The 25,191-nt window shown below is 35.3% G+C and overlaps 1 protein-coding gene across 1 annotated transcript in view; it reads right to left on the reverse strand.

Moving 5' to 3' along the window:
* SAMSN1 (SAM domain, SH3 domain and nuclear localization signals 1) overlaps window positions 1–24,295 on the reverse strand; it is a gene marked incomplete at its 5' end in the record, with an annotated part of 131,520 nt that extends 107,225 nt beyond the window's left edge. Inside the window, 4 exons of the mRNA XM_082655338.1 lie at window positions 576–613; window positions 9,437–9,609; window positions 18,465–18,596; window positions 24,272–24,295. Of these exons, the coding sequence (XP_082511464.1) occupies window positions 576–613; window positions 9,437–9,609; window positions 18,465–18,596; window positions 24,272–24,295 (367 nt within the window). The remainder of the gene's footprint in view (window positions 1–575; window positions 614–9,436; window positions 9,610–18,464; window positions 18,597–24,271) is intronic.
* Window positions 24,296–25,191: the final 896 nt, after the last annotated feature.

The raw sequence follows: 25,191 nt of genomic DNA on the forward strand, positions 1-25,191 counted from the left end.
ATAAAACATTCTATTTTTCTATATTCTGTCAAGGAAAGAGAGATATCTTCCATTACCTTTCTAAAAATAATTAGATATTTACTTTAAAATTAAAATACAAATCAAGCCAATTGCCCCTATTATTACTATGGGTACTGTAACCACAGAAACTGAAGAAAAGCTCTGGTGCTTGAAATGCTGAGGAAAGTCTTTCATAATTCAACCATTTTTTATTTCTTTTTTATTCATTCCTAGATTCCTAGATATGAAAAGATATCTAAGAGATCATCTTGACCATGGACCTTCCAAGCTAAAGTTGGGAAATTGGAAGATAGTCAGCCTATAAGCCAAAGAGAATTATTTTTTTAATATAAAAGGAAATTATTCTGAATAAATCAATGGTTTATTTGTCTTAGCCATTTAAAATTAGAATGGAACCACATTTCTTTTTTTTAAATTTCTTCTATAAAATTCAAAGACAAATCAATTTTACTTTCATCCATTACTTTCTGTTGCTTTATGGCATTAGCAGCAGAAAATCACTCTTAGAGAAAGAGAACATATCATTTGCATGAGTAATCTTATGAATTACTAACCAAATACTTTGCTTTCAGACATAGATCTCCGGATTGACCTAGAAAAAAAAAAGAAACCAATATTTAAGTCTAGATTTAATAATTTATATTTTAAGTGAACAGAAATTAGATCACTTAGACATGCGTGCAATGTCCTGGAGAGCAGGAATAAATTCTAAGTTCTACATATGGGCCTGAATCTTCCTGACTCTGGATGGCAAAGTACAGCTAATACATATTGCCTGGAAATTTCCGTGCAATATGAAGAAACTAACTTTCATAAATCTCACCACCCCAGCCCTGCAAAAAAAAAAAAGGGTAGGCCATTTCTACATGAATGCATCTCAAGATAATCAAATAGTTCATATGGGAAAGTTCTTTTTCAAATAATTCTATTCAATAAATACAGACAGAACATTGCAACTTGAATATAACTATTGTACAATCCCTAATGAAACAATAAATCGGGGCAATAATTACCAGTTGCTGTTGAAGTTTTTAACTGAAAGGCCGATGGGCAACTTAGTGCTGGATGGATCAGTCTGATACCATCTGAACCCATTAAGCAACTTCACAGTTGTAAAAATAGAGACAACCAGATACATGAGCTTCCAATGTAATGCAACAGGAAATATACAGTCACTGATGACCTACTTTTAAAATATATATAGATAGATAATCAAACTTGAATCTTATCAAGCCTGGAGATCTAACTAAAAATTTACAGGAAACAGAAGAGAGAACATATGTTTAAAACACACACAAACACACATATATACACGCGCACACACACACACACAAGGATGCAATCAGTAAAATTAAAAAATATGGAAAATTCCTCAGAACGAATAATCCAGTTTCTTCAGCAAATAAATGGGGAGAAAAACCTATAAATTAAGAAACATGAACAAAATGCATCACATGGATCTTCTTTGGATCGTGATTCAAATAAAGTAGCTGCTGTTAAAAAAGCTCTCGAGGCTATCAGAGACATTTTAATACTGACTGTATACTTGGTGATATTAGGTTATTTTTCTTATTTTGTTCTAGTACAGCTGTGGTGTTGTGGTTATGTTTAAAGAAAACAATTCTTGTTTCTTAATGATATACTGGAACATGAAAGTGTCTGATATGCTTTAAACAAAACCCAGTGAGGGGGGGTGGGAGTGGGGAGTCAGATGGGTAGAGATGAAATAAGATTGACTATAAATTGATACTTGATTATGTTAATCAATTTACACATTGGGTGAACACACACACATAGTGTACATGTAAATAATTTTGTTAGAGCTGGAGTGTTTTCCATTATTCACCTTTTTTTTAAGCTCGGGGTTGTAAGCAAAAACTTACATATATAATGTTTCTTTTTTTCTTAACCATTTTATTTTGGTTTGTTTTAATTTTTTAACGCAAAATGCTCATTCAGGACAACTCTTGGGAAGTAACAGGTGTTCCCAATAAAGCTACTTATAATATTATAAAGTGAAGTAGGTGCATAATGACAGGAGAGGTTATTCCCTTCAGGGGAGTGATGGACAAAAGAATTGAGGAACTCAGGAAAGTCTTCAACTTTAACTGGTTGGAATCCGAGGAGCGTGTTAATTGATTTGGCTTATGTTTGAAGATTCCTAATTCCTAATCCTTAATTAATCCTAATAATTAAGGATTCCTAATTCCTTCTGCCCCTCCATGTTTAGGTATCATCTAATCTGTAGAAGCATCAATCGTCAGCCAATGGCTGTAATTTTGTTTAAGTATTTGATTTGGGATGAGTGAGTTCCTTATCCATGGATAGAATAAACAGCTACATAGGTGGGGCGATCTTTAAGACTGAGAAGAACCCTGCTAAGAAAAACACTCTTTACTCCCATTCATGCTTAAAATGCCACTGATGTAGTTTAAGTAGGTAACTATGACTAAAATGCAACTACCCTTGCCTGGCACGTGCTCTAAACTGTTAATCATGAAATTATCTACTTACTATGGCTGCATTTTATATCCTTACTGGGAGAAAGCTTTGAGCAGGAAAAGAAGGAAAGACTATGAAAGCACAAAGTGTTTTGTGGGAGGAAGTAGTTGGGGGAGGAGGAGAGGCAAGAGCTGTCAAAAAAGACTACATCCAGAAAGAACTTCACATGTGAACAATTTTGTCTCAGACCATTCCAGAGTGCAAGGAAGCCGTTCTTCTGTATCATCAGCAACCAATCTGGAAATTTCCCCATAAACCAACTTCCTGCTGCCATGTATTTCCTGCTTATTAGTTAAAAATCCCATTACCTTATGCACCATGTGTGTGTCACGTCCTCTGGCAGCTTGATGTGCTGAATATAAAGCCAAGCCTGACCTAAATAACCCAAATCTCTTTGCAAACACATTTTTATTTGGATTAGGAGAACTCCAGAAGATTAATAGTTCACCGATAGAAACATGTTTTCGAGTAGGCTTCCACTTTAATCTGAGCCTAGTTTAGACACATGTTTCTTCTTCTGAAAATTTAATTTTCACATCCCTGTCTACAGGAATGTCACAACACAAGTTTCCTAAGCATAAGCATAAACATAAATGTTAGCAGGGTAAAGCATACCTAGATTTGTACATGACGATTTTTAAAAAAGCACTTTGACAGGAAACCCACTAAAATAGTCCATTCAACATTGTAGAACTAAGAGAACATAAAGTTTTCAAAGTAAATTTGACTTACTTTCTTTCTGGTTTTGCATTCTCAAAATGAGAAGCTTCCTGTAAAATAAAATAAAAAGTAAAATAAAATAATACTACCCCAAGAAATCAGAGAATTCAAGTATAGTTTATCTTTGAGTATAATCCAAATGCAGTTCATTTTGCCTTTTCCTAGTAAAATGACTGTATTTTAGTAATTTATTTAGTAGAATCTTGCTTCTAGTTTTTACTTTTTTCTCTCTTTGTCTTTGTAACTTTGATAAATGTTTACCTTATTGTAAGTCCGTGACAGTTAGTGAGCAAGTCTTTTAAACAAAAACCTGTAATTAAATCCTTGTAGCCTCAAGTTTATATCCCCCTTCAACCCACCAAGACCAGGGGGAGAGACACATACCAGAGTATGTTAATTACATTACCTTCCTTTAAGAAAGATGGAAAGTAGCCTATTACAATACCCTAAGTGTGTTGAAATACATCTGTGATTCATCTGACCTTTTTCTTCAGAGCTGCTGATGCTATGTAAAATCCCTTATACTCTGGCAGAAGAAATATGTTGCCACATCTTTCACCATCCTCGAAAGAGCTTAAACTGCTTCCAGGCGCCTTTAAGAACTCTTCAGATTCTCTTTCTCATTCATCCACTCCTTCATTCAAAAACCATTTATGTTTTTGATGTTCAGTGTTTTTTGAACATCTACTATATGATAGGCAACAGACCATGTTCTGAAGAGTTTTGTTTGGCGAGGTAGGAATTTGTGTAGTAAAGGACATTGAGACCAATATTCCACGTAGTGAGAAAAGCAAAGGCTGGAAGGAGTGGTGAACAAAAATCAGAAAAAGGAAAGTTGTTTTTTTTTTTAATTAAAGTATGGTTGACTTACAATATTACATTAGTTTCAAGTATACAGCATAGTGATTCAGTATTCTTTTTGCAGATGTTACTCAAAGCTGGTTTTATTATTCCAATAGTTGACAGTATTAGTCTGAGCACTGTAAAATTCAGGAGAAACTTTCCCCTACATAGTAACTGAGGGGGACCTTTCTCAAACCCTTATTGTGTTTTTATCAAGATTTAACTTCAAAGACAATTTGAATTACCTATTTCACATTGTTGGGTAGAACTGAAAACCCATGTACTGAAATAATCAGTCCCCAACTTGAGAAACAAGTTTTGCCAAGTTAAGATGCCTGTGATCACCCAGAGGACAACGTCTTATAGAAGAGATGTGGGGGTGAAGGTAAAAATGTGGGAGTCACGAACCAAGCCCTGAGGTGAATTGGGATATCAACAGACTTTGAGGACTTAATGGTTAGATTGATCACTCCTTCGATTCTCTGTGCTTTGTCATCAGGGGTCCTAAAAATAATCAATCTCTAACCATGGTCTTTTTATGAAATTTTTTCAGTCTGGTCTAGAAGTCTCCAAACCTCAGTCCGGGAGCTAACTGTATCCTTTTCACCACAATCAGAGGACACACAAGCTTTGTGAGGGTCATCAGGAAAGGGGATGGCCACCCATCTTTGTAGTAGCATTTTCCTGTCATACATATTTGGAATGTAGCTAGGAAGGAGCAAACTCCATGTTCCCATAATCTATGCAGTTTGGGCCAGTTATGTCTCAATAATCAGAATCCATTGTCATGAGTCTCATTAATTTGTTATGTGAGTTTAGATAAATTTCTTTGGATTGTGAATCTTGCACTCTTCAAAATAATTCTACCTCTTTTGAGTATAAAGAGGAAAGGTGTCTGGTCCAGAGTTAAGCAGTACAGAAGATGGATTTGAAATAAGAAAGATAGGAAACATTAGATATCTTTTGTATTTGTTATCATTTGAATCATAGTACTTTTTGAATCCACTTATTATATCAATAATTCATTGTGTTTTGCTACCAAAGAGATTTAATTCCAGATGACACAAAACTTGTGTGCAATTGAGCCCCAAGTGTTTGAATTGGGGCAGAGGGCATATTATTCAAGCACAGCCTCTTGCTTCAGCTGGGTGAAGCCTTAGCTAAGTTAATAAAATCAGATGTTGGACCAAAACTGGTTAAATATGTGTAGTTACTGATTGTAGTGAAAGGGACACAATTAGCTTCTGAGCTGAGGTTTAGAGACATCTGGACCAAGACTTGAAAGAATTTCATAAGACCATAGATGGAGACTGATTATTTTTAGAACATACGTTGTCACAACATTCTCTAGGGACTATCTACTTTGTTCTATTTTACTGGAATCCGGGTCATCCAACATTTGCTTGTAATGAATCAGCTTAGGTTTGGGGATCTTTTATTAAAGAGTTTTCTTGTAATGAATACTTTGAAAAAGATTTTGAGCTAAAACTTCTTTTGAATCCTTATTAAGATGAGAGAGTTAATGTAGTTCTCCTTAGGTAACCTTCTTCCTACAAGAGGGTAGGGAGAGTCAAGCACCCTAAATTCAGTCTCAGGTGTGATTATATGAAGGAAAGGGATTACTCAAATAGGGCAACAGCTACTTATAAGAATAAGACTTCTGTTCCCTGGGTGTTGCTTAATTGTAGATGACTACTGAACTGGTTAAGCAATTTTTAGTACTTCTTGTACCAAGCAGTCTGCTTACATAAGCAGACTGTCATGTACTTTGGAGTTCAGACCCTAGGTTCTTTATTTCTGGAGGGGCAAGTCAAGAATGACTATACATAGCTTTATTTTTAGAACTATATCTGTGTGTGTGTGTGTGTGTGTGTGTGCGGTACACGCGTGATACTCTGAACTACAAAAGGAAAATACCATTTCAGAAAGTCAGTGAAATCATTCTGTCTAGTCCATTAATTTGACACTTGCCATAAATACCAGCTAAAACTTGCTCCTGTTAGCCTTCATTATCCCCTAAGTCAAGCACTAATCATTAGTCTTACCTTTCATTCACTAGGGAGCTTGTGGCTTAATTTAATTGTTATCCTTGGCAATTTTTAGGAAAATAAAAAAATATGAAATGTAGACAAATTATTATAAATGGGCCAGTAGAAACTAAAGAATATGTCCAACCTATGTTATTTTTCAAGTAGATGAGAGTAGGCTCTAGGAGCAAAGCATTTTCACATAACTATGAAACTAGGTCAAATTAAGGAAAATTTAAAAACAATTAGAAATGAAGAGAGAGAAGGTGTCATTTAAAAGAAGAGAGAAATTTTGGATACCAACTGCCATATTTCTATTCTTATGCAGTGGTTACAGTTGACTGTCCTTTGGGATTGAGTCTAATATGTGCCTGTTTCTTGTGTTATTCGTTTTTAAATCTTACTTTCAAATCACAAAGTCAAAAGGAAAAATGAAGTGAAGAATATGTCAGGAGTTGTTGTTGACCAGCTAATGGAAATGTGAAAGGTATTTCTGCACAGAGAATAATGACTGACAGTAAATGATGGTGTAAATTCCATGGTGAATTTTTAAGACTGAAGAGCTGATGAGATCTGACCTTTGATTTGCAAATGAATAAATTGAGGTCCCAGGTGGTAAATTGACATGTCTAGGGTCATACATACAGTGCTTTACCTTGGTTAAATGTTACTCATATTTTTCATTCTAATGTATTCTTTAGAATCATATAATTCATTCATTCATAGATTTATAGTTCATTCAACAAACATTTATTGAGCATCTGTTATGTACCAAACACTCTTTTAGAGTCAAAAAAGAATTACAAGTGGCTCTTCTCTCAAATATCCACCATCAATGACCGCTGCTCTCAGGATCCTGTTGGATTCCATGATTTTCCTAATTTTGAAGATTAAATGAGCTAGCCTTTATAAAATCCTTACATGATTCCAAACACACTGAAGATACTTACAGATGTTATTTCTCATTAGATTAATTATTCATTAATGATTACATGGAATTCTGATAATAAGGTAAGAATTGAACATAAATACAAACACACACACATAAACATACATACATATAACTTCTTATTCAAATAAGCTAACCCAGTTTCTATTTTATTCAACTCATTCTCTTGCAAGAATAAAGATAATTCACTTGCATAACTAAAATTATTTTAACTAATATCAAAATACTGTGATTCCAAGAATGCCACATCCAAACTGAATGAGCTTATGTCTGGACAGTTCTTAACCTCTTAGGCTTCAATAAAGTTCCCACAGATGTTCAGAAAAAGAAAGGGAAATTCACAGAATTTCCCTTTAAAAAAATTCGAATAGACATCTGGAAAGAGGATGCTTATGATGCTTCAAATTTAATAAAGTGGGCTAATTTTGCAGTGCACTGAAAAGCCACCAGAGAGATGAAAAAACGTATACCCAGCTTTCAGCTCGGTTCTCAAAACAAGGAGGAAGTTTGTGTGCTGGATAACAAACCATCACCCATGTGAGGGAGTCCTGCCACCTATGAGGTCCTCCATCCTGCCTCTACACCTGATTACAAACATGTGGAGAAAAATCACATGAAGAAGTCTCCTAAATTATCAAATAGATCACACCACAAAGAGAAATGTTAGTCAATATAGCTAGTTTGAGCCCAGGTGGTTAAAGCAAGTTACTAAGAATGACAAGACTTTTATAGCTTTTCTAATTTCTTGATTTAACACACTTGCAAAATAATAATGGCAGAACACTTATGGATTATCAAGCACACTTCCAAATGCTTTACGTGGAGTAATTCATTTAATCCTCCCAACAATCCCGTGAGGTTTATACAGTTATGTGTCTTCAATTTACACATGAATAAACTGAGGCACAGAGCAGTCAAATTCTTGCCTAAGGTCACATAACTAGTAAGTGGTAAAACTGGGATTTTATGCCTGATGCCTTAATGAGTACACAATGCTACTTCAATACTTGACTACACAGATACAAAATCTCCCTGTCATCTAGATCAGAGATCCCACAAACGAACTGTTGGCCAGAAGACAGAGTGGCTAGAGAAATGTAATACTATATGCCACTACTAAACAAAAAGCTCAGAAAGCACACTTTTATCAAAGTACTAATACAAATAATTCAGTATTTTTTGCACATAATTCTTTTTTTAAATTGAAATATAGTTGATTTACAATGTATTTTAGGTGTACAGCACAGTGATTCAGTTATATTTAGTTATGTATATAACTAAAGAATATATATGTAAGAATCTTTTTTAGATTCTTTTCCTTTATAGGTTATTACAAAATATTGAGTATAGTTCCCTGTGCTATACAGCATGTCTTTGTTGGTTAACAGCAGTGAGAGGCCCGCGTACCGCAAAAAAAAAAAAGGGGGCACTTCAGGAATCTTTGAATTTAGATGAGAGACTGCACATTGGAGGCCCCCCAGTATATTACTGTAATAAAATTATGGTTCTCAGGGAAAACAGATTTTATCCCCCTATGAGAATACAACAAAGAAGAAGAAGCAGAAGCAACCTCAGCTCATTGTGATGGGAAAAGTAGACTTTCTTGCCAGCCCACCAGCTCCTGTCAAAGAGTAATAACCCTATACGCTAATGAATTCTGATTTCCCCAAGAGAAGCAGGTGGTGTATGGCGTCCCAACAAGGCTCATCATCTCAGGGCAGACCTTATAGCTTGCAGTGCCTGGAGAATGCACGGGTACTGTATCTAATCCATGAGGGACAGAGCTGGTAAACTGCATAGAACTTTGTCATTCGTCTAGTGGTGTGCCAAGTGAGCTTTCTATCAATCCTGAACTAACAAACTTCTCTCACAGTGTTATAAATATCCAGGATGGCAAAATAGGATACTTAGAGGATGGTTATTTGCATTATAAAAGGTTCTTCCTTTTCAAAAAGATTCTTTTCCAGACTTCCATTTTTTTTCATGGAAAGGCATTTTATTTTAAATAAAGCAGTGTGTACATGTCAATCCCAAATTCCCAGTCTACCCCTCCCTCCCACCCTTCCCCCCTGGTAACCATAATTTCATTCTTTAAGTCTGTGAGTCTGTTTCTATTTTGTAAATAAGTTCATTTTTATCATTTTTTAGAACTTTCTTAAGTAGGCTTAAATGTGTTCTGACTTATGAAATTATATTTACACAAGGTTTTAGAAAGGGGAAATACAACTAATGTTTAGATTTCATGTTACCTGCCACTTATATCATTATTTTATTTAATCCTCATAGCCACAAATGGAACAAAAGCAAACCAAACAAACTTGCAAGAAGTGTGATAGGAAATAAGATGGGTAAAAATATCAACTTCCATCCTTACAGTGGAAAAGCACCGAACTGGCGCTCCAGAACCTGGCTTGATTTCCCAGGTCTGCTACTAAACTGGGCCAGTTCCAAGAACCCTCTCAGAACTGTCTCTACATCAATAGTATGAAGGTTAGTGAACAGGAACTTGAAAATCTCTTCCAGTAAAAACAATCCATGTTTCCTTATCTACAATATTTCAATCCAAAGTCAGTAGGGATGACAAAAGGTTTTAAGAGAAAATTAAAATGGGAATGGGCTTTTTTGCTTTACAGCTTTTTCTTTAAAACATGAATAAAGAGATAACCATGGCTTTCCTTAGATTCAATTAGTAATTATATCATGAACTTAGGAAATAAAAAAGAGAATAGGGCATAATTAACCTCAATCTATTGATTTTATTTTATTTTAACATAAGTTTCTATTTAAGGGAGGAAACTAATTAAAACCAACAGAAAGTGTTCACATATGAATTGGTGGCAGAAGAATAGCTGTATGTGATTGTAGATATAATGGGTAAAAAATAAAAATGAAAGAAAAATGCAGTGTTTTTAATGAAGGTGATCTATGTTTTATATGTCAACTTGTATGAGTCATTTCACAATCTAGAAATCAAGAAAAGGATTACATGCACTGTTTTGACACTGACTCCTCTTGTTTATAGTTTGATGAAGACCTAGCTTATGGGATGCCATTGTTAGTCTCATTTTCTTCCTTTAGTGTCTATGTTATTCATAGCTATGTCAATCCTGACGTTAATATGGAGACAGAACAAAAGAACTCCCGATTTTACTAGTTTGAAGGCAAGTAAGAAATGCAGCTGAGTGTTTAGAATACCAACCTGGGAGTCACCTACCATGACTTCATTACTTACACATAAGATAAGTATCTTATCTTACACATAAGATAAGTATTCTTAGAATACTTATCTTATTCTAAGATATGTCACATTTCAGTGTCCATTTATCCGCTTATAAGACACTTGGCTCTAAGTGATTTTTAAGGCCTTTTCTGGAAGATGTTAGGACAATGTTCAGGGATAATGTCTTACCTTCCTTTCACCATTTTTTTTTTTTTTTTTTTTTTTGCGGTATGCGGGCCTCTCACTGTTGTGACCTCTCCCGTTGCGGAGCACAGGCTCTGGACGCGCAGGCTCAGCGGCCATGGCTCACGGGCCCAGCTGCTCCGCGGCATGTGGGATCTTCCCGGACCGGGGCACGAACCCGTGTCCCCTGCATCGGCAGGCGGACTCTCAACAACTGCGCCACCAGGGAAGCCCTCCTTTCACCATTTTAAGCTGTAGTTCTTCCTTTACAAACCCAGCTTAAATCTCACCTTCTCCACTGAACTTGCACCGTTAAACCACAAACCACTATCATGTTCTTAGTCATAACACATTATTGATCATTTACTTTGTGCCTGCCACTGTGCTAATAATGTTAATTGCACTGTCACTTTTTATTCTCAAATAATGAATGAGAGTAACAAGCAGTTTCCTCATTTTATAGGAGAAGAAACTGGGCTTAAAGAATTTAAGGAACTTGTCCAAGATCATGTAGCTAGTAAATTTCAAAGCTGGCATTTTTATAAAGTTTATTTGATCCTCAAATGTTGTGCTCCTGATTATTACATTATTTTTTTTTTGAAATTCCTTCTGAGAAATATTGTAGAAGTTGGGCTTGATACTTATAATACAGCATTTAATTACATAGTGTCTTATTTTATTCTTTAGATATTTTTGATATACATATTTCTACTGTAGTTGACAACTGTCATTCACTAAACCTAAAATCAATGTGTAGAAGAAGGAGGAAGAAGAAGAAGAAGGGAGAAAGAGAAGGAGAAGTGAAGGATGGAAGGAGAGCAGGAAGGAAAGAAGCAAAGAGAGAGAGAAAAAAAGAGAAAGAAAGAAAGAGAGAGGGAGGGAGGGAGAGAGAGAGAAAGGACTCCCATTGTTACTAGGATGAGATATGTGGCTTAGGTCTTATCCATCACACGGGAAAACTTAAGACACTGATTCAAAACTGACTAAATGGGAGAAAAGATAAGGTGTGGGCCTCCATTTTTAATGTAGCAAATCTCAGCAGAGATAGTGTGGTTCTGGAGCCTACTGCTATGATAGTAGCTTCTTGACTTGGACACTTCCTGATGGTGGCAGAAGCAACAGCTCTTGGGGGTGGCAAGTTTTGTAGTGTGCTTCTCAGTAATTTCTGCAAGCTCGGCTAGAGTATCTATCTTCAGCCTCCCAACAATTCTGAGATTTCTTTAAGCTGTAATCCATTTCTTTCTGCTTAAATTAGCTAACATGGATTTGGTTATCTTCAAATTAATCCTGATCAATAACTTATCAGGTTAATTTTAGGTCCTGTATTAGTTATCTATTGCTATTCAATATATTACTCCAAAATGGAATGCCTTAAAAAAATATACATGGATTATCTCACAGGTTCTGTGTGTCAAGAATATGGGTATGACTTAAATGGGTCCTCTGATTCAGGCTTGCAGTCAAGTTATTGGCCCAAAGGTATGAGGTTTCATCTAAAGGCTTAACTGGGAAGAGTATCCTCTTCCAAGCTCACTCAGTGATTGTTGGCAGCATTCAGTTTTCTGAAGTCTGTTGAAATGAAGGCCACTGTTCCTTGCTGGTTGTAGGCTGAATGCTGCTCACCTGGGCCTCTTCTAGATGGGATCTTGCTTCACCATAACGTGCAAGCAAGAAAGCAATGGAGACAGTCCTCTTGCAAGATAGAAGTTATAGTCTTTTATAACTTAATCATGGAAGTGACTTCCTATCACCTTTGCCAAATTCTATTGGAATCAAGTCTCACACAAAGAAAGGTGAGTATTACATAAAGACGTAAATACCAGAGGCAGATGTGATGGTGAATTTTATGTGTCACCTTGGCTTGCCCACACAACTCAGGTATTTGGTCAAACACCAAGTGAAATTATCATTTAAGTCAGTAGACTTTGAGTGAAGCAGATTACTTTGTATAATGTGGCTGGACCTCATCTCCATAGTTGAAGGTCTTAAGACAAAAAAACTGTAGCCCCCCAAGGAAGAGGGATTCTGCCTCTAGACTACCTTTTGACTCTTATTACAACATCAGCCCTTCCCTGAGTCTCTAGCCTGCTGGCCTGCCCTCCAAATTTCAGACCTGCCAGCCTCCATATTGGAGCCAATGAGCCAATTCCTTAAAATAAATTTCTCTTTCTATATATCCTCATCCTATCAGGTCCATTTCTCTACAGAGCCCTGATTTATACAAGGGGGTTCATTAGAGGCCATCTTAAAAGTCTGCCTTCCACAGTTCCAAAAGGAGAATAATAGTGTTTTAGGTTAGAAAACACTCCCCCTTCCAAAAAAATGTAAAGTGTACACATGGAACCATTTTAGAGCAGCAAGGGACCTTGGAGACCATCTAGTCTAAACTTATTATCTTATAGAGGTGGAAACAGAGAACCAGATAGTGTAATGACTTATTCAGCGCTATTTAGGAACAAAGCCAGGGCAAGACCTCAGTTTTCTCTCTTAAGGTCCTTACCATTGCCCCATAAATTCTCCTAAGTTGAGAGCCGAGAATTGCACTAGTCGCCTGAAGACTGATTATAGTGAAGGAAAATCTTCGTGGGCAGATAAACTACTGATCAGCTGGGTTGTTCTTCCCTTCAGTCGCTCTTCCGATAGCGGGTAATGGTTTTGTGCCGGGGCTGCCTCATCCTCCAACCCAGATTCCTTAATGATCAGTGGTGTTCACAGCCAAGATGGCAGGCTGGGTCATAGATCCTGCCAGTGGCTATGGAAAAGAGCAAAACTAACTGGCCAAGAAGGGATTAAACCCTTGACCTTGGCCTCATTAGTGCTGAGCTCTAACCAACTGTTAGACATGTATTGTATCATTCATTAGTGCTGAGCTCTAACCAACTGTTAGACATGTATTGTATCATTTGTCTTTAAAACTATGTCTTTAAAACATATTCAAAAAATTTGAATATTACACTCTTATTAACATCTGGTAGCTGGGAACAATTTAATTGATTTCTCCAGTGCTTTTTATCAGTGCAGACTGTTGATGAATGTGAGTACATTAAAAAATTAAACTTGCATTTTAAAATATTTAAGTTAAAATGGACCCCCCCCCAAAAAAAACCAGCACCTGAATTATAAATTAGGCTAACAAGAGCCACCGTGATAGATTTTCTTGTTTACTGTTATTTACACATGGAAGGAAATCTAGGAATGAATGTCAAACATTGCACTCAAACTGGGTGTTCATGATTTGAGGCAATTTGTGGAGATTAAAATCTTGGGTTTTCTAATGCACGTAACAATAAATCCTGTTGCTTCTTCTTGTCCAGCCTGGTAAAAATCAATGCTTTTAGGTAAGGAGTGTTGATCACAAATTATTTTGAACAGTTATTTTAAAACGACATCCAAGCTCAAATGAGAGTTTGACTTAAAGTCATTTAATCAAGGATATCAAATTAAAGGAAGGAAAATGAACATTAACATGCATTTTGCCAGGTGCTTAACGTTTGTTTTAACATTTGATCCTCACTACAAACCAAGAGACAGACATTTTTATCCATGTTCTATTCCTCAGAAAACTTAGGGTTAGAGAAGTTCAAAAACATTCTCAAGGATACACAGTTCTCAGCTACCTGGGGAGCCGGAATAAAACTCAAGTTTATTAACTTCATTGCCCATCTCAAGTTCTCTCTGTATGTCCTATATATACATATATATTTATATATACACACATACATATATATATATATATATATATATCAGATTGTATTTAATGTGCATATAAAAAGGTTGGATTCTTTATCTTCCTATCTTCCCCTCCTCTTCACTTCTCATCTCCCCAAAACATGTTCTCACACTCAGCCTCTCCTACTCTCTCTAAGTCTTGCATAGACGTACATGCATAGCACACACACACACACACACACATGCTTGGGACAGAAAGGCCAAAGAACATTAGTTTTTGGGAAGCCAGAGCTGCAGTCTTGACTCCATCCCTCATTTCAGACAAGTCATTAATCTCAGCCTCCTCATTGGTTAATACACTTGTTCCCTCTGGTCTTGTCTCTTCCTAAAAGTATATAACTGTTTATCTTCAAGTATTTTTATACTTTATATTTCTTTTATAAGTATACTTATATATATATACTTATATATACTTTTATAAGTAAAGTAGGGGATTTATATTATCTGGTTACTCTGATGCCTCAACATCACCAGCAAATTCAAGCCTCTAATTCTATGCTGTCCAACATTGTAGCCATTTCTGGCGGTATGTGGCTATTGAGCAATTGATATTTGGTTGGTCCGATTGAAGAACTAAATTTTAATTTAATTTAATCTTAATTTCGAAATTGAAGCTGGGTCAAAAAATACACAATTTTTATTGTTTCATTAGGAGCAGGATTCACTTTAACCATTGAAACTTTAGCATCTGAATTGAGATATATAAGATACACACCACGGGCTTCCTTGGTGGCGCAGTAGTTGAGAGTCCGCCTGCCGATGCAGGGGACACGGGTTCGTGCCCCGGTCCGGGAAGATCCCACATGCCGCAGAGCGGCTGGGCCCGTGAGCCATGGCCGCTGAGCCTGCGCGTCCGGAGCCTGTGCTCCACAACGGGAGAGGCCACAATAGTGAGAGGCTCGCGTATGGCAAAAAATATATATATATATATATATATATATATATATATATATAAAATTAACTTTTTATAATAATTACATGTTGAAAGAATAATCTTTTAGATATACTTGCTTAAATACATTATTAAATAAATGTCCACCTGTTTCTCTTTTTAAAAATGTCACTCCCTGGGTCAGCAAACTTTTTCCCTGAAAAGTCAGAGAGAAATATTTTAGGCTCTGTGGGCCATATACAGTTTCTATGGCATGGTCTTCTCTATTTTTGTTTTAAAAAAAATTGCTTTAATGTAAAAGCTGTTCTTAGCTCATGGGCAGTACACACACAGGCCGCCTGGGGCAGTAGTTCTAGCCGCAGCTCTACAGTGACATATTTGCCCTTCTAACCCCGGTGCTCAGTAGCAAGAAGGAATGCTCTTCTCTGAAACTGAACTAAGCTGAATCCGTACCTAGGATTGTTCTCCTCATTTTACGAAGAGGACACTGAGGTCTAGAGAATTTAAGCAACTTTCCCAAGTCAAATAGCTGGTAAGTGCAGAGCTAGAATGAGAATTCATATCTGCCCAGCTCCAGGGCTCACGTATGACACTGCATCATACATTCTGCATTATTAAGACTTTCCTTAGTTTGATTAATGAACCTTCACTGATCCATTCATTCAGTAGTCATTGAATGAGTATTTGTGCAACATACAAGTAATAGAGACATTTCCCCTGTTCCACATTTAAGCTCATTTTTGAAAAGGTTCAAATATCTTACCAATTTAATTTATGAGATACAAAATGAAGTGGAAAATTGACAATTATTTGCTAACTTCAATCAATATAGATGGCAAGCCTGATAATTCAGGCTTGATCCTGTTAACCGCAATTGGCAGAGGTACAAACATTTTATGTTCTTACTTTTTTTCTAATTCAAGATCCTTTATTAGCTTCAGACATAATAAAGAGGTGCTAAAATAGGTAGAGGATCAAGGAGTAACAGCCTACATTTTAACCAATGTAATGATAAAGTAGTCGATCTCCAGTGAGGCTAGTATGTTAGTCTATTTTCTTTCAGCATGTGTATTTAGTTGCATGATTATTCACTCTGTCAAACTTTATAGCTATTTTTTTTTTTTTTTGGCAGAAGACCTCCAAAACTCTCTGGCTTTGCCATATACTATAAGTGGATCTCTTATTATTTATCTTTATGAAATTTAATAGAGTCTCATTTTAAATCAATTTCTCTTTAGACCAGCTCTCCCTTACCAACCCCTCCTAGAACTGCAATTAAAATGTAAACTAGATATTTTTGATGTTCTTCATTTAAAATCCCAACATTAACTTCTTTCCCTTAAATGCCTTCTCCATCCTTAATTGTGCAGTTGGTCCACAACTGATCATCTGCTTTGGGACTCTGGAGCATCTTCCGTCCACCTGTGTAACTTTGATACAACTGGTATAATTCACCAATTGAATAGTAGAATCAATAATTGAACCAGTTGTTTTTCAGTACATATATATATATATATATATGTATACACACACACACATTTATGTTTGTATATATGTATATATTTTAAAATTAGTGAGTATATATATTATATATGTATATATAAAATGTATATATATATATACCTCAGTATTTAATTATATATGCAGAAAGACAGAAATATACAGACAGAAAGAGAGAGAGCTGTAGCAATTTAAATCATGTTTTTATTATTCTCATCTACTTTTGCAGTGTAGATGAAGTTTGATAACAACCCTATTAGACTGGTTGGCCATGAACTTGTTTATTTTTCATGCATACTTATTAAACTCACGTGTTTCAGGAAATATCTTCAGGCTTTTCAGCCTATTCAATTTTTCTTTTTAATTGTAGCGTAAAAATGCTTCCAAACATTTTGCAATGTCAATTGACAGTATCACTGTAAATGGACTCTCTCTGTCTCTCACATTAAGATGTAAAATGTATTGCTGCTTCCTCTTAAGCATATCTGTCAACATCAATATCTTCTGGGTATTAAAAAGTATACAGAGTTGAGGGAAGAGTTTCCACTGCACTAAATTTTTAAAATTATATTTACTTACTGAGACTTATTATTGAACTTGTTTACTAACTTACAGTACATTACCTTTCAGTTGATCTAAGTTTCTGGGAAACAGAAACATTCTGGAAGTTGGGAAAATAAGAAGTTTTCAATGTCCCCGAAGAATAAAACTGGTAGCTGTACAGGCAAGTACAAAACTCGAAGGTATTTTACTCTAACCCTTTCTCTAGAGCAAAAAAATATCTGGGTTTGAATCCTGGGTCATCCTCTTTTTAACTGGGAAAGTTATTTAGCCTTTCTCAACATTTCTAAACCTCTGTAAAGGTTTATTGTAAGGATCAACACAGGTAATTTCATATATAACATCATCTAGTGTAGTTAATATTATTTTTTGTTATTGGGGAAATGTGTGATTGCAAGGGTAAGAGGTGGCATCTAAATCTACAAGTATAGAGAAGTTCTTTATTTGCTGCAGACATAGAATCTTTTATATTGTCCTAAGTCACAATAGAACCCGCATAAGTTTATTAGAATGGGATTAACACAAATACAGCACAACTGACTAAGAAAACAGCCTGCACTGTAAAACAGGAACAGAGTCAACTTTGCTGAGCACGGAGAACTCTATGCCTCTAGTAATTATAAATATAATTCACAAAAACCATTTGCCTTTGCATTCTAGTAATACTCAATATTTTGTAAGTAAGTTGATGGTGTGTGTCCATAAATTTAAGAAGCAGCTCAGTAAAGTGGTTAGCACAGACTTTAAAGCAGCCAGAGGTGTGCTGGAGTTGACACTAGAGAGAATGAATAATTAAATATTCAGGTATTGTAAGCCTGTAATTAAACCATTGGTAGCTTGAAATCAACCATGGCAGGAGCATTCACACTATGGAAACTGGCAAAGGCTATTATACAAATTTCAGGTTCCCCGCATCCACCCCAAAAACCTGGTATACCAGTAAACTGCTGATGCAGGCATATATATATTTACTTGCCAGGTTTACCACTTAATGGTTTATAGTCTTTAACAAATTATGTTGTATTTCTCTCCTGCAATTTCCTCATCTAGAAAACAATACAATTATTTCTTTGTCATAAGGTTGCTTTTGGTTAAGTGACTTAAGTTATATAATCACCTAATGCATACTTTGTAAATGGTAGTTCATACTAATAAGCCAAAATCATGTAAGAGACACAGTGAAGAGCAAAGCAGAAACTAAAAGTAAATGAAGAACTTTCTGAAAACAGGGTCTTTTTGCTGTATTAACAGATTTCATTAAGCAAGTGATTCTAAATATATAATAGAGAAGAGGTGATCCATTCAAGGTTCACTCACCATGAAGAGATTGTTGTGTAAGTTTCCATTTTCCCCAGAGGGTGAGAAAAGAGAATCAGTTCTACCAGAAGTTCCCTCTTGGTGAGGTTGTTGTTCTGGGACTGGCTCATATAAGCTGTCCATAGAGCCCTCCTGGAATAAAGAGATTTCTGAGTCAAGGAAAAATAAAATGATAATTTTCATTGAAAAGTCATCTAACCATCTACCCACCTTTATACAGTACCCCATCTAAATGATCCCGTGCATTGGGATTACGAGTTTATGGTATGCCAGTGTTCAACAGTGAACAAGACAGTAAAGAGAGGCATTCTTAGCACTTATTACAGAGCCAGGAATTCAAACAAAACTCTATGTGTTGGGGAGCCATGCACAAAATGTGGCAATTTCTCAAGAAGCATGATGAAGACATAAAGTTCGAGGTACTAAATAAAGACCTATTTGGACACCAATAAACTGTGTTGGGTGTCAGGTCATAGGTTTTAGTTATATGTATCCCTCTAATTAGGGTACTAATTAGTACTAATTAGTACATGTCCTTGTATAAGAAACACAATCTGTTATACTTCAGCTTCCTCAACTGTAAAGCTGCAGTTTTATCCACCTTACAGAGGAACTCTCAGGATGAAATGAATACAGTGTTTGCTTTGAAACAGCAAAAGTATTTCACAAGTACAATAAAGGCATTCATATTAACGTTTACAGTATTTATCTTAATCAATAATATTGTTCATTTGTTTTTATATTTTCATGGAATAATGAATTTTAAAATGTATGAGTTTGCATTTAAAACCATTGTAAACTCTATGTTAAATCCCCTTTGTATTTGGGAAGCAAACTTAACTGAATTGACTTCTTATGTTTTTTTTCCTTTTAAGACAGAATTGGTCTAGTTATGGCGTCATCTGGAAACAACCTTAAGGGAAAGAGGTATACACTTAATATATTGAAAATTTCTAGACATAGTAACTGGGGAGGCTGATAATGGTGGCATCAAAACAAAGGTCTGCTGGATTATGAAAAAGTTTTCTTGCTTTAAACAATGAGTGTTGCACTGAAAATGTTCTCATCTTTAAAAATATATTTTATTAAGATACAAGCAAAGTTAAGATTGAATTGTATTCACATTGTCTACCTTTAAAAATTTCAACCAATGTGTTCTACAGTTCCATAATTCAAGTAACTTCTGCTCCAAACACATGGCAAATTATTGGGAAAATTTGAAAGACTTAAGTAAGCCCTAAGACATTTGTGCTCTAAATACCTAAACATGTAGGGAAACCAAAAACCTAACAGAAGCACAAAGTGGTGAATGGAAGTTAAGCTTTGGACCTATTAGTTGTTCACCCACAAATGGGCAGCCTTGATGGACCTTGGGCCTGGTGGTGTAATGTGTAATAGCTTTCCTCCACATAAAGCAAACTCTGTGCTGAAATCCATGGGCTGCAGCAGTACCCACAGCTATGAAAAGAGATTGAAAATATCTCCTACCCATAGCTGCTGGGGCTCTTGCTTCTAGGAAGCTGTAGGTCAGAAAAGCAAAATTCAACAATGCAGCTGGCACACTGAGATCAGAAACAAGCTGCCAGCTGGCTCGGTAATGGATCAGTAATACATCAAATATCACCTTGGGATGAGATCCCTGGACCAGCAATGTAAGCCTTGGTTCTTAACTGGGGCCTCGGAGAGACTGGAGATTTATGCCTTACAACCAAATGGAGAAGTGTAAAGAGGCCAGGAAGGAGAGAAGAGAGAGAGAGGAGGATGGAGGTGAAAGGGAGAGGAGTGGGAGAGGGAGAGACAGAGAAGAGACACACAGAGCGACACACAGAGAGAGAAGAGAAAAAGAGTTATCGTTCAACATTAGCCAAAACACAGGAAGGGATCGAATGCTGAGAAAGAGAGTCAACTGAATTGACAATCTGAAAATAAAGCCATTTCCATTCCAGATGAAATTAAAATCATAAAATGGATGAAAAATAATTTCAGGAAAAATATTTATCATCTTCACAGAGCTAAATAAAAACGGAATATACAATTAAAAATAAATAACCTATGATGAAACCAAAACAGGCAGAAAGGAAACAAACACTAAATAATTAAAAAGTCTTGAAAATGAATAATGTAATCATAGAAATTTGTGTTAAATAATCAAAAATTGGGATGAACTCTGGACCTCTCAAAAGAATTAGCAAATGCTGAGGAGTTCACCCAGGGTGCAGCATAAAAGAATAAATAGAAAACACATGAAATATTCGGGTAAAAGTGTGGAGGACGTTTTGAGGCGTTACAGCATCAGATTAATAGGAATTCTAGAAAAATAAAATGACAGATATTTCTCGTCATTTCAAGAAAACTATGAACTAATTTTACTTATAGTTTTAAGAAATCCTAAATGTAGTGTTAACAAAATTAAATTTAGTAATGTATTTTAAAATATACCATGGCCAGTTAGTGTTTAATACAGGAATATAAGATGTTTCAATATTTAAATATACTGTAACGTGTTTAAAAGAAAGCTTATAATTTCAATAAATATTCTAAGGCATTTGAAAGATTTATTATTATTCATCCTTGATAAAATCTCAGCAAACTGGGAAAAGAAGGACTTCCTCAACCTCATTAGAGTTATTTATCAAAAACCTCAGGAAGATGCAATTAAAGGTAATTAAATGAATGTTAGAAACAAGACTAGGATGCCTGCCATTATAGTGTTTTTACTTGTCAATGTTATAAAAGAGAGAGAGAAGCTGAGAATGGTATAATTGCTAAAGAAGAGGAAAACTTACAGATTACCTGCATTAAAAACCACAGACTACCAGCATTTTAGAAATTCAGCAAAACTACTTATTTGCAGTATCAATATCTGAAAATCAATAATGTATCTATAAATCAGCAAAAGCAAATCAGGAAAAATAATAATAACAGCAACCAAAATTCTTAGACTGCTAGCAATAAAGTTAGCAAAAGATTGGGATTGACATATATACACTAATATGTATAAAATAACTAATAAGAACCTGCTGTATAAAAAAAAATAAATTAAATTAAAAAAAATTCTTTAAAAAAGAATTTTATAGAGAAAATTATAAAACATCATTAAAGACCATGAAAGAAGATTAGAATAAATGAAGAGCTATCCATATTTGCAGATGAGAGGCCTCAACCTCATAATGAAGTCAATTTCCCCTAAAGGTGTAAAATTCAAATTCATTTTAATCAAAATCCTATCAAAGATTTTCATATAACTTGATAAGATGCTTCTGTATTTATATAGAAGCACAGAGACTTTAGAAGTCCACATTTTGAAGAAAGACAAGGAGAGGGTATTCTGAGTAAGGTATCTAGTTGGCGTTAGAATTACCTTAATAGTATGTAGAACAGTCATAAAGAGAAGGATGGAGATAAACCATTGGGATAAAATATATAAACCAAATAAACATAAAGGCAGCATTTTGAATCACTGAAGGAATGGTTCAGGGATAATTGATTTGTAGCCTTATTGGGTTACAAAGTCAAATTAAACTCTGTAACTATATGATGAGCTCAACAAGAAAATCACCTTGCTTCTAATGAGCAAGCTTTCTAAAAACCTCATCACGATGTAAAACTCTAAGAAAAATTCTGGATTCAGAGTGGCACACATAAAAGGATATTTCTGCCTCCCTTTTGAAAGATAGACCCCGTTTGGAGTTTATAGATCCAAAATAATACCAATCACCTTTAATGGATTATTTATAGTATCCTTGGTTCAAAATGGGTAGTTCATTAAGTTTGGCTTTATATTTCTCTTAAAAACCCCATTTACTAAAAGATTTACAATTTCCCCCTACACTTAAGAGAAGTTTAACTCTTTCACTGACTTTCCTTAGTGCTAATTTTTAGGTGATGCTCAATATTTTAAATCACCTCCTTCCTAGAGATTTAAAGGTCAATATATTTATATCCACTTCCACTTTTTAATTCTGTAAATGTTCCACTAAATCAGTAGTTTTAAATCTCTTTTTTAAAATGCTGTGTCCCATATGTTCACATTCCTACAGGCACAGATAAAATATGTTTTGAATTATGCACAAATTCCTGGCAAAAACTGTAACCCCGCCCCTTTTTCACAGCTCATAACAGCACAGTAGGGTGTCACAACACCCTGGTTGAGAGCCCATACGCTAAATAACGTTATTTATTTATTCCCCAGGAAGGAATAAAAATACCTAAAATAGTTTTGATTTTTTTCCCCAAGTACCTTGTGGACATTTTCTTATCAAAGCAGTAATTAATTTTGATCACATATAAACTTTGGAATGCTTACATAATTTTAGTTAGTGTTCATGATGGCTCAGCCTAATCCAATATGTTTCTGAGCAAGGAACTTTTTAAGGATAACTTTAAAAGATGGAAAAGAGTTGCAGTCAAATTGAGTCCATGAGGCATAGCTTTGAAGCAATCCTTTTTGAGTATGTGCCTTCTTGCCTATATTACAGAGAAAGACAATCATGCTCATTATGTGGTTATATGTCTTTCGTAGCAGGATTACAAAGTGTATGCCACAGTATGCTGAGCTATGCTATGTTATAGAAACATTAGCATACTGATTATAGTACCATTTAGAGTGATTTCAGAACACAATCATCTGTGCCGCTACACTGCCTCTCTCCATGGGAAGTATATTCATGTAAACCTCATATAGCTCATGTAGAGCAACTAGAGAAGAATGCACAATACCACTTAAATCACCCGAAATGGGATTTCTCCAGTCAGATTTATATGGCACAAAGCAAAGTTGAGCACTGGCATTTATTTTGTAAATTGGGACTATATAGGCAAACTGAACTCAGTGATTCAGCCTGCCACAACTCACAATTGCATTTTATTTTTCAAGATGCTCTAAGATTAAATCCCTTATCTTGACTTAAACTGCCTCTTGTTTAGGTATTACAACCTATGTCAGCGCCATCTCTAGCACTTACGTTAATCTTCTTTGCAATTTGGAAAGAAAACAAACATCATAGTAAACCACTTTATTTCCTCAAATGACAGGGATCTCCCACAGACATCTTGAAAAACCAATGAATAGGCATAATACCCTGCTGTAAACACATATAGAAATGAATAAAATTATTTTTGAAATCCATTTTCTGCATTGGCAGATGGTCACAATTGCAGGTTAGAGTTATAAAGTATTTCCATATCTGTGACTACCTGCTAACTTCCACTGATCCACTTCAGGCTAAAGAAAAAAAAAAAGCAATAATGTAAAAAAGAATTTGAGAGGTGCTTATACCCTGAATGAGCACATCTGCAGGAGTGGATTAATCTATTGTACCTTGCATTTACAGTGTTGTGTAACTCAGAAAGCTGCCTCATGGTAGGTTAACCAAACCAACATCGAACAGAATTCATTACTCAAACAATAAAGAAGAAATTTTGATTCCTAGGAATGTCCCAAAGCAAAACCAGCAACCCAAATGCAGCATATTTTGAAAAAAAAACTCATATTCAATAATAAAAAAAAAGAAAATAGTTCCTCAAAAATACTATTTACATATTCCACTTAGAAATTCAGTATAAAAATTTTAAGTAATTAGTCATTGTTATAGATAAATATATACTTTTTTGTATATTACTTGCCTCTGAATACAGTCGGCTTACGTTCTTTAATGAAAACATGCTTCCTCCTTTTCCTGATGTGGACTCTCTTATGAGACCTTAAAATGTATTAGTATAACACTTAGGAAGTTTAGGGTAAACCCGAATTCCATACAATAAAATAAAAAAGAGGATATAAATGGTGCATATAAAAAAACACTTACCAGCGAAAAGCAGAAAAGATTCATTTTGGTCAGATTTAGCCCCCTGTTGCTGTGCCCCCTGTAGCTCTCTCTTGCCTCCACAGCTGTTTGGACAGTTCTGGGAGATTACTATGAAGTAAAATCCCTGCCATAATCCCAGGATTCACAGACCATTATCAAATGAGATGGGTCTTTATTGAACAATTTTCTAAATTAATGAGGAACGCTGACTAACAAAATGAGAGAATAAGACTTACCATGATCTTTGTAAAGAGATTTCAAAGGTGACAATAATATTCCTAAAACCTGGAAGAAGAATGCAGTGAAAATAATCATAGGCCTACCTAACTAAATTGAGAATATGAAACACACCCTGAAGAAAATGTCATCCTCCAATATAAAAGTAACACATTCCCTTCAAAGGGTTAATTTGAGGCTCTGGTACCATGTGCCTCCTCACTTCCCGTGCCTTTTATCTCTTCCATTAATTAAAATAATGTTGGATCTCTTATATAGAAAGATACTGAGATAAGCACTTTTTATGGTGGTAAAATATACATAGCTTAAAATTTTCCATTCTAACCATTTTTTAATGTACAGTTTTGTAGCATTAAGTATATTCACATTGCTGTGCAAACATTATCACCATCCATCTCCAGAATTTGTCTGTCTTATAAAACTGAAACTCTATACCTATTAAACACTAACTCCCAATTCCTCCCTCCCCAGCCCCTACCACCATTCTACTTTCTAAGAATTTCACTATTCTATATACCTCATTTAAGTGGAATCATGCAGTATTTGTCTTTTGTTAATTGGCTTCTTTCACCCAGCATAATGTCTTCAAGGCTCACACATGTTGTAGTGTGTGTCAGAATTTCTTTCTTTTTTAAGTCTAAATAATATTCATTGTATATGTGTACTACATTTCGTTTACCTAT

This window comes from Grampus griseus (assembly GCF_964374135.1).
Source record: "Grampus griseus genome assembly, chromosome: 5".
Classification (NCBI taxonomy): Eukaryota; Metazoa; Chordata; class Mammalia; order Artiodactyla; family Delphinidae; genus Grampus; species Grampus griseus.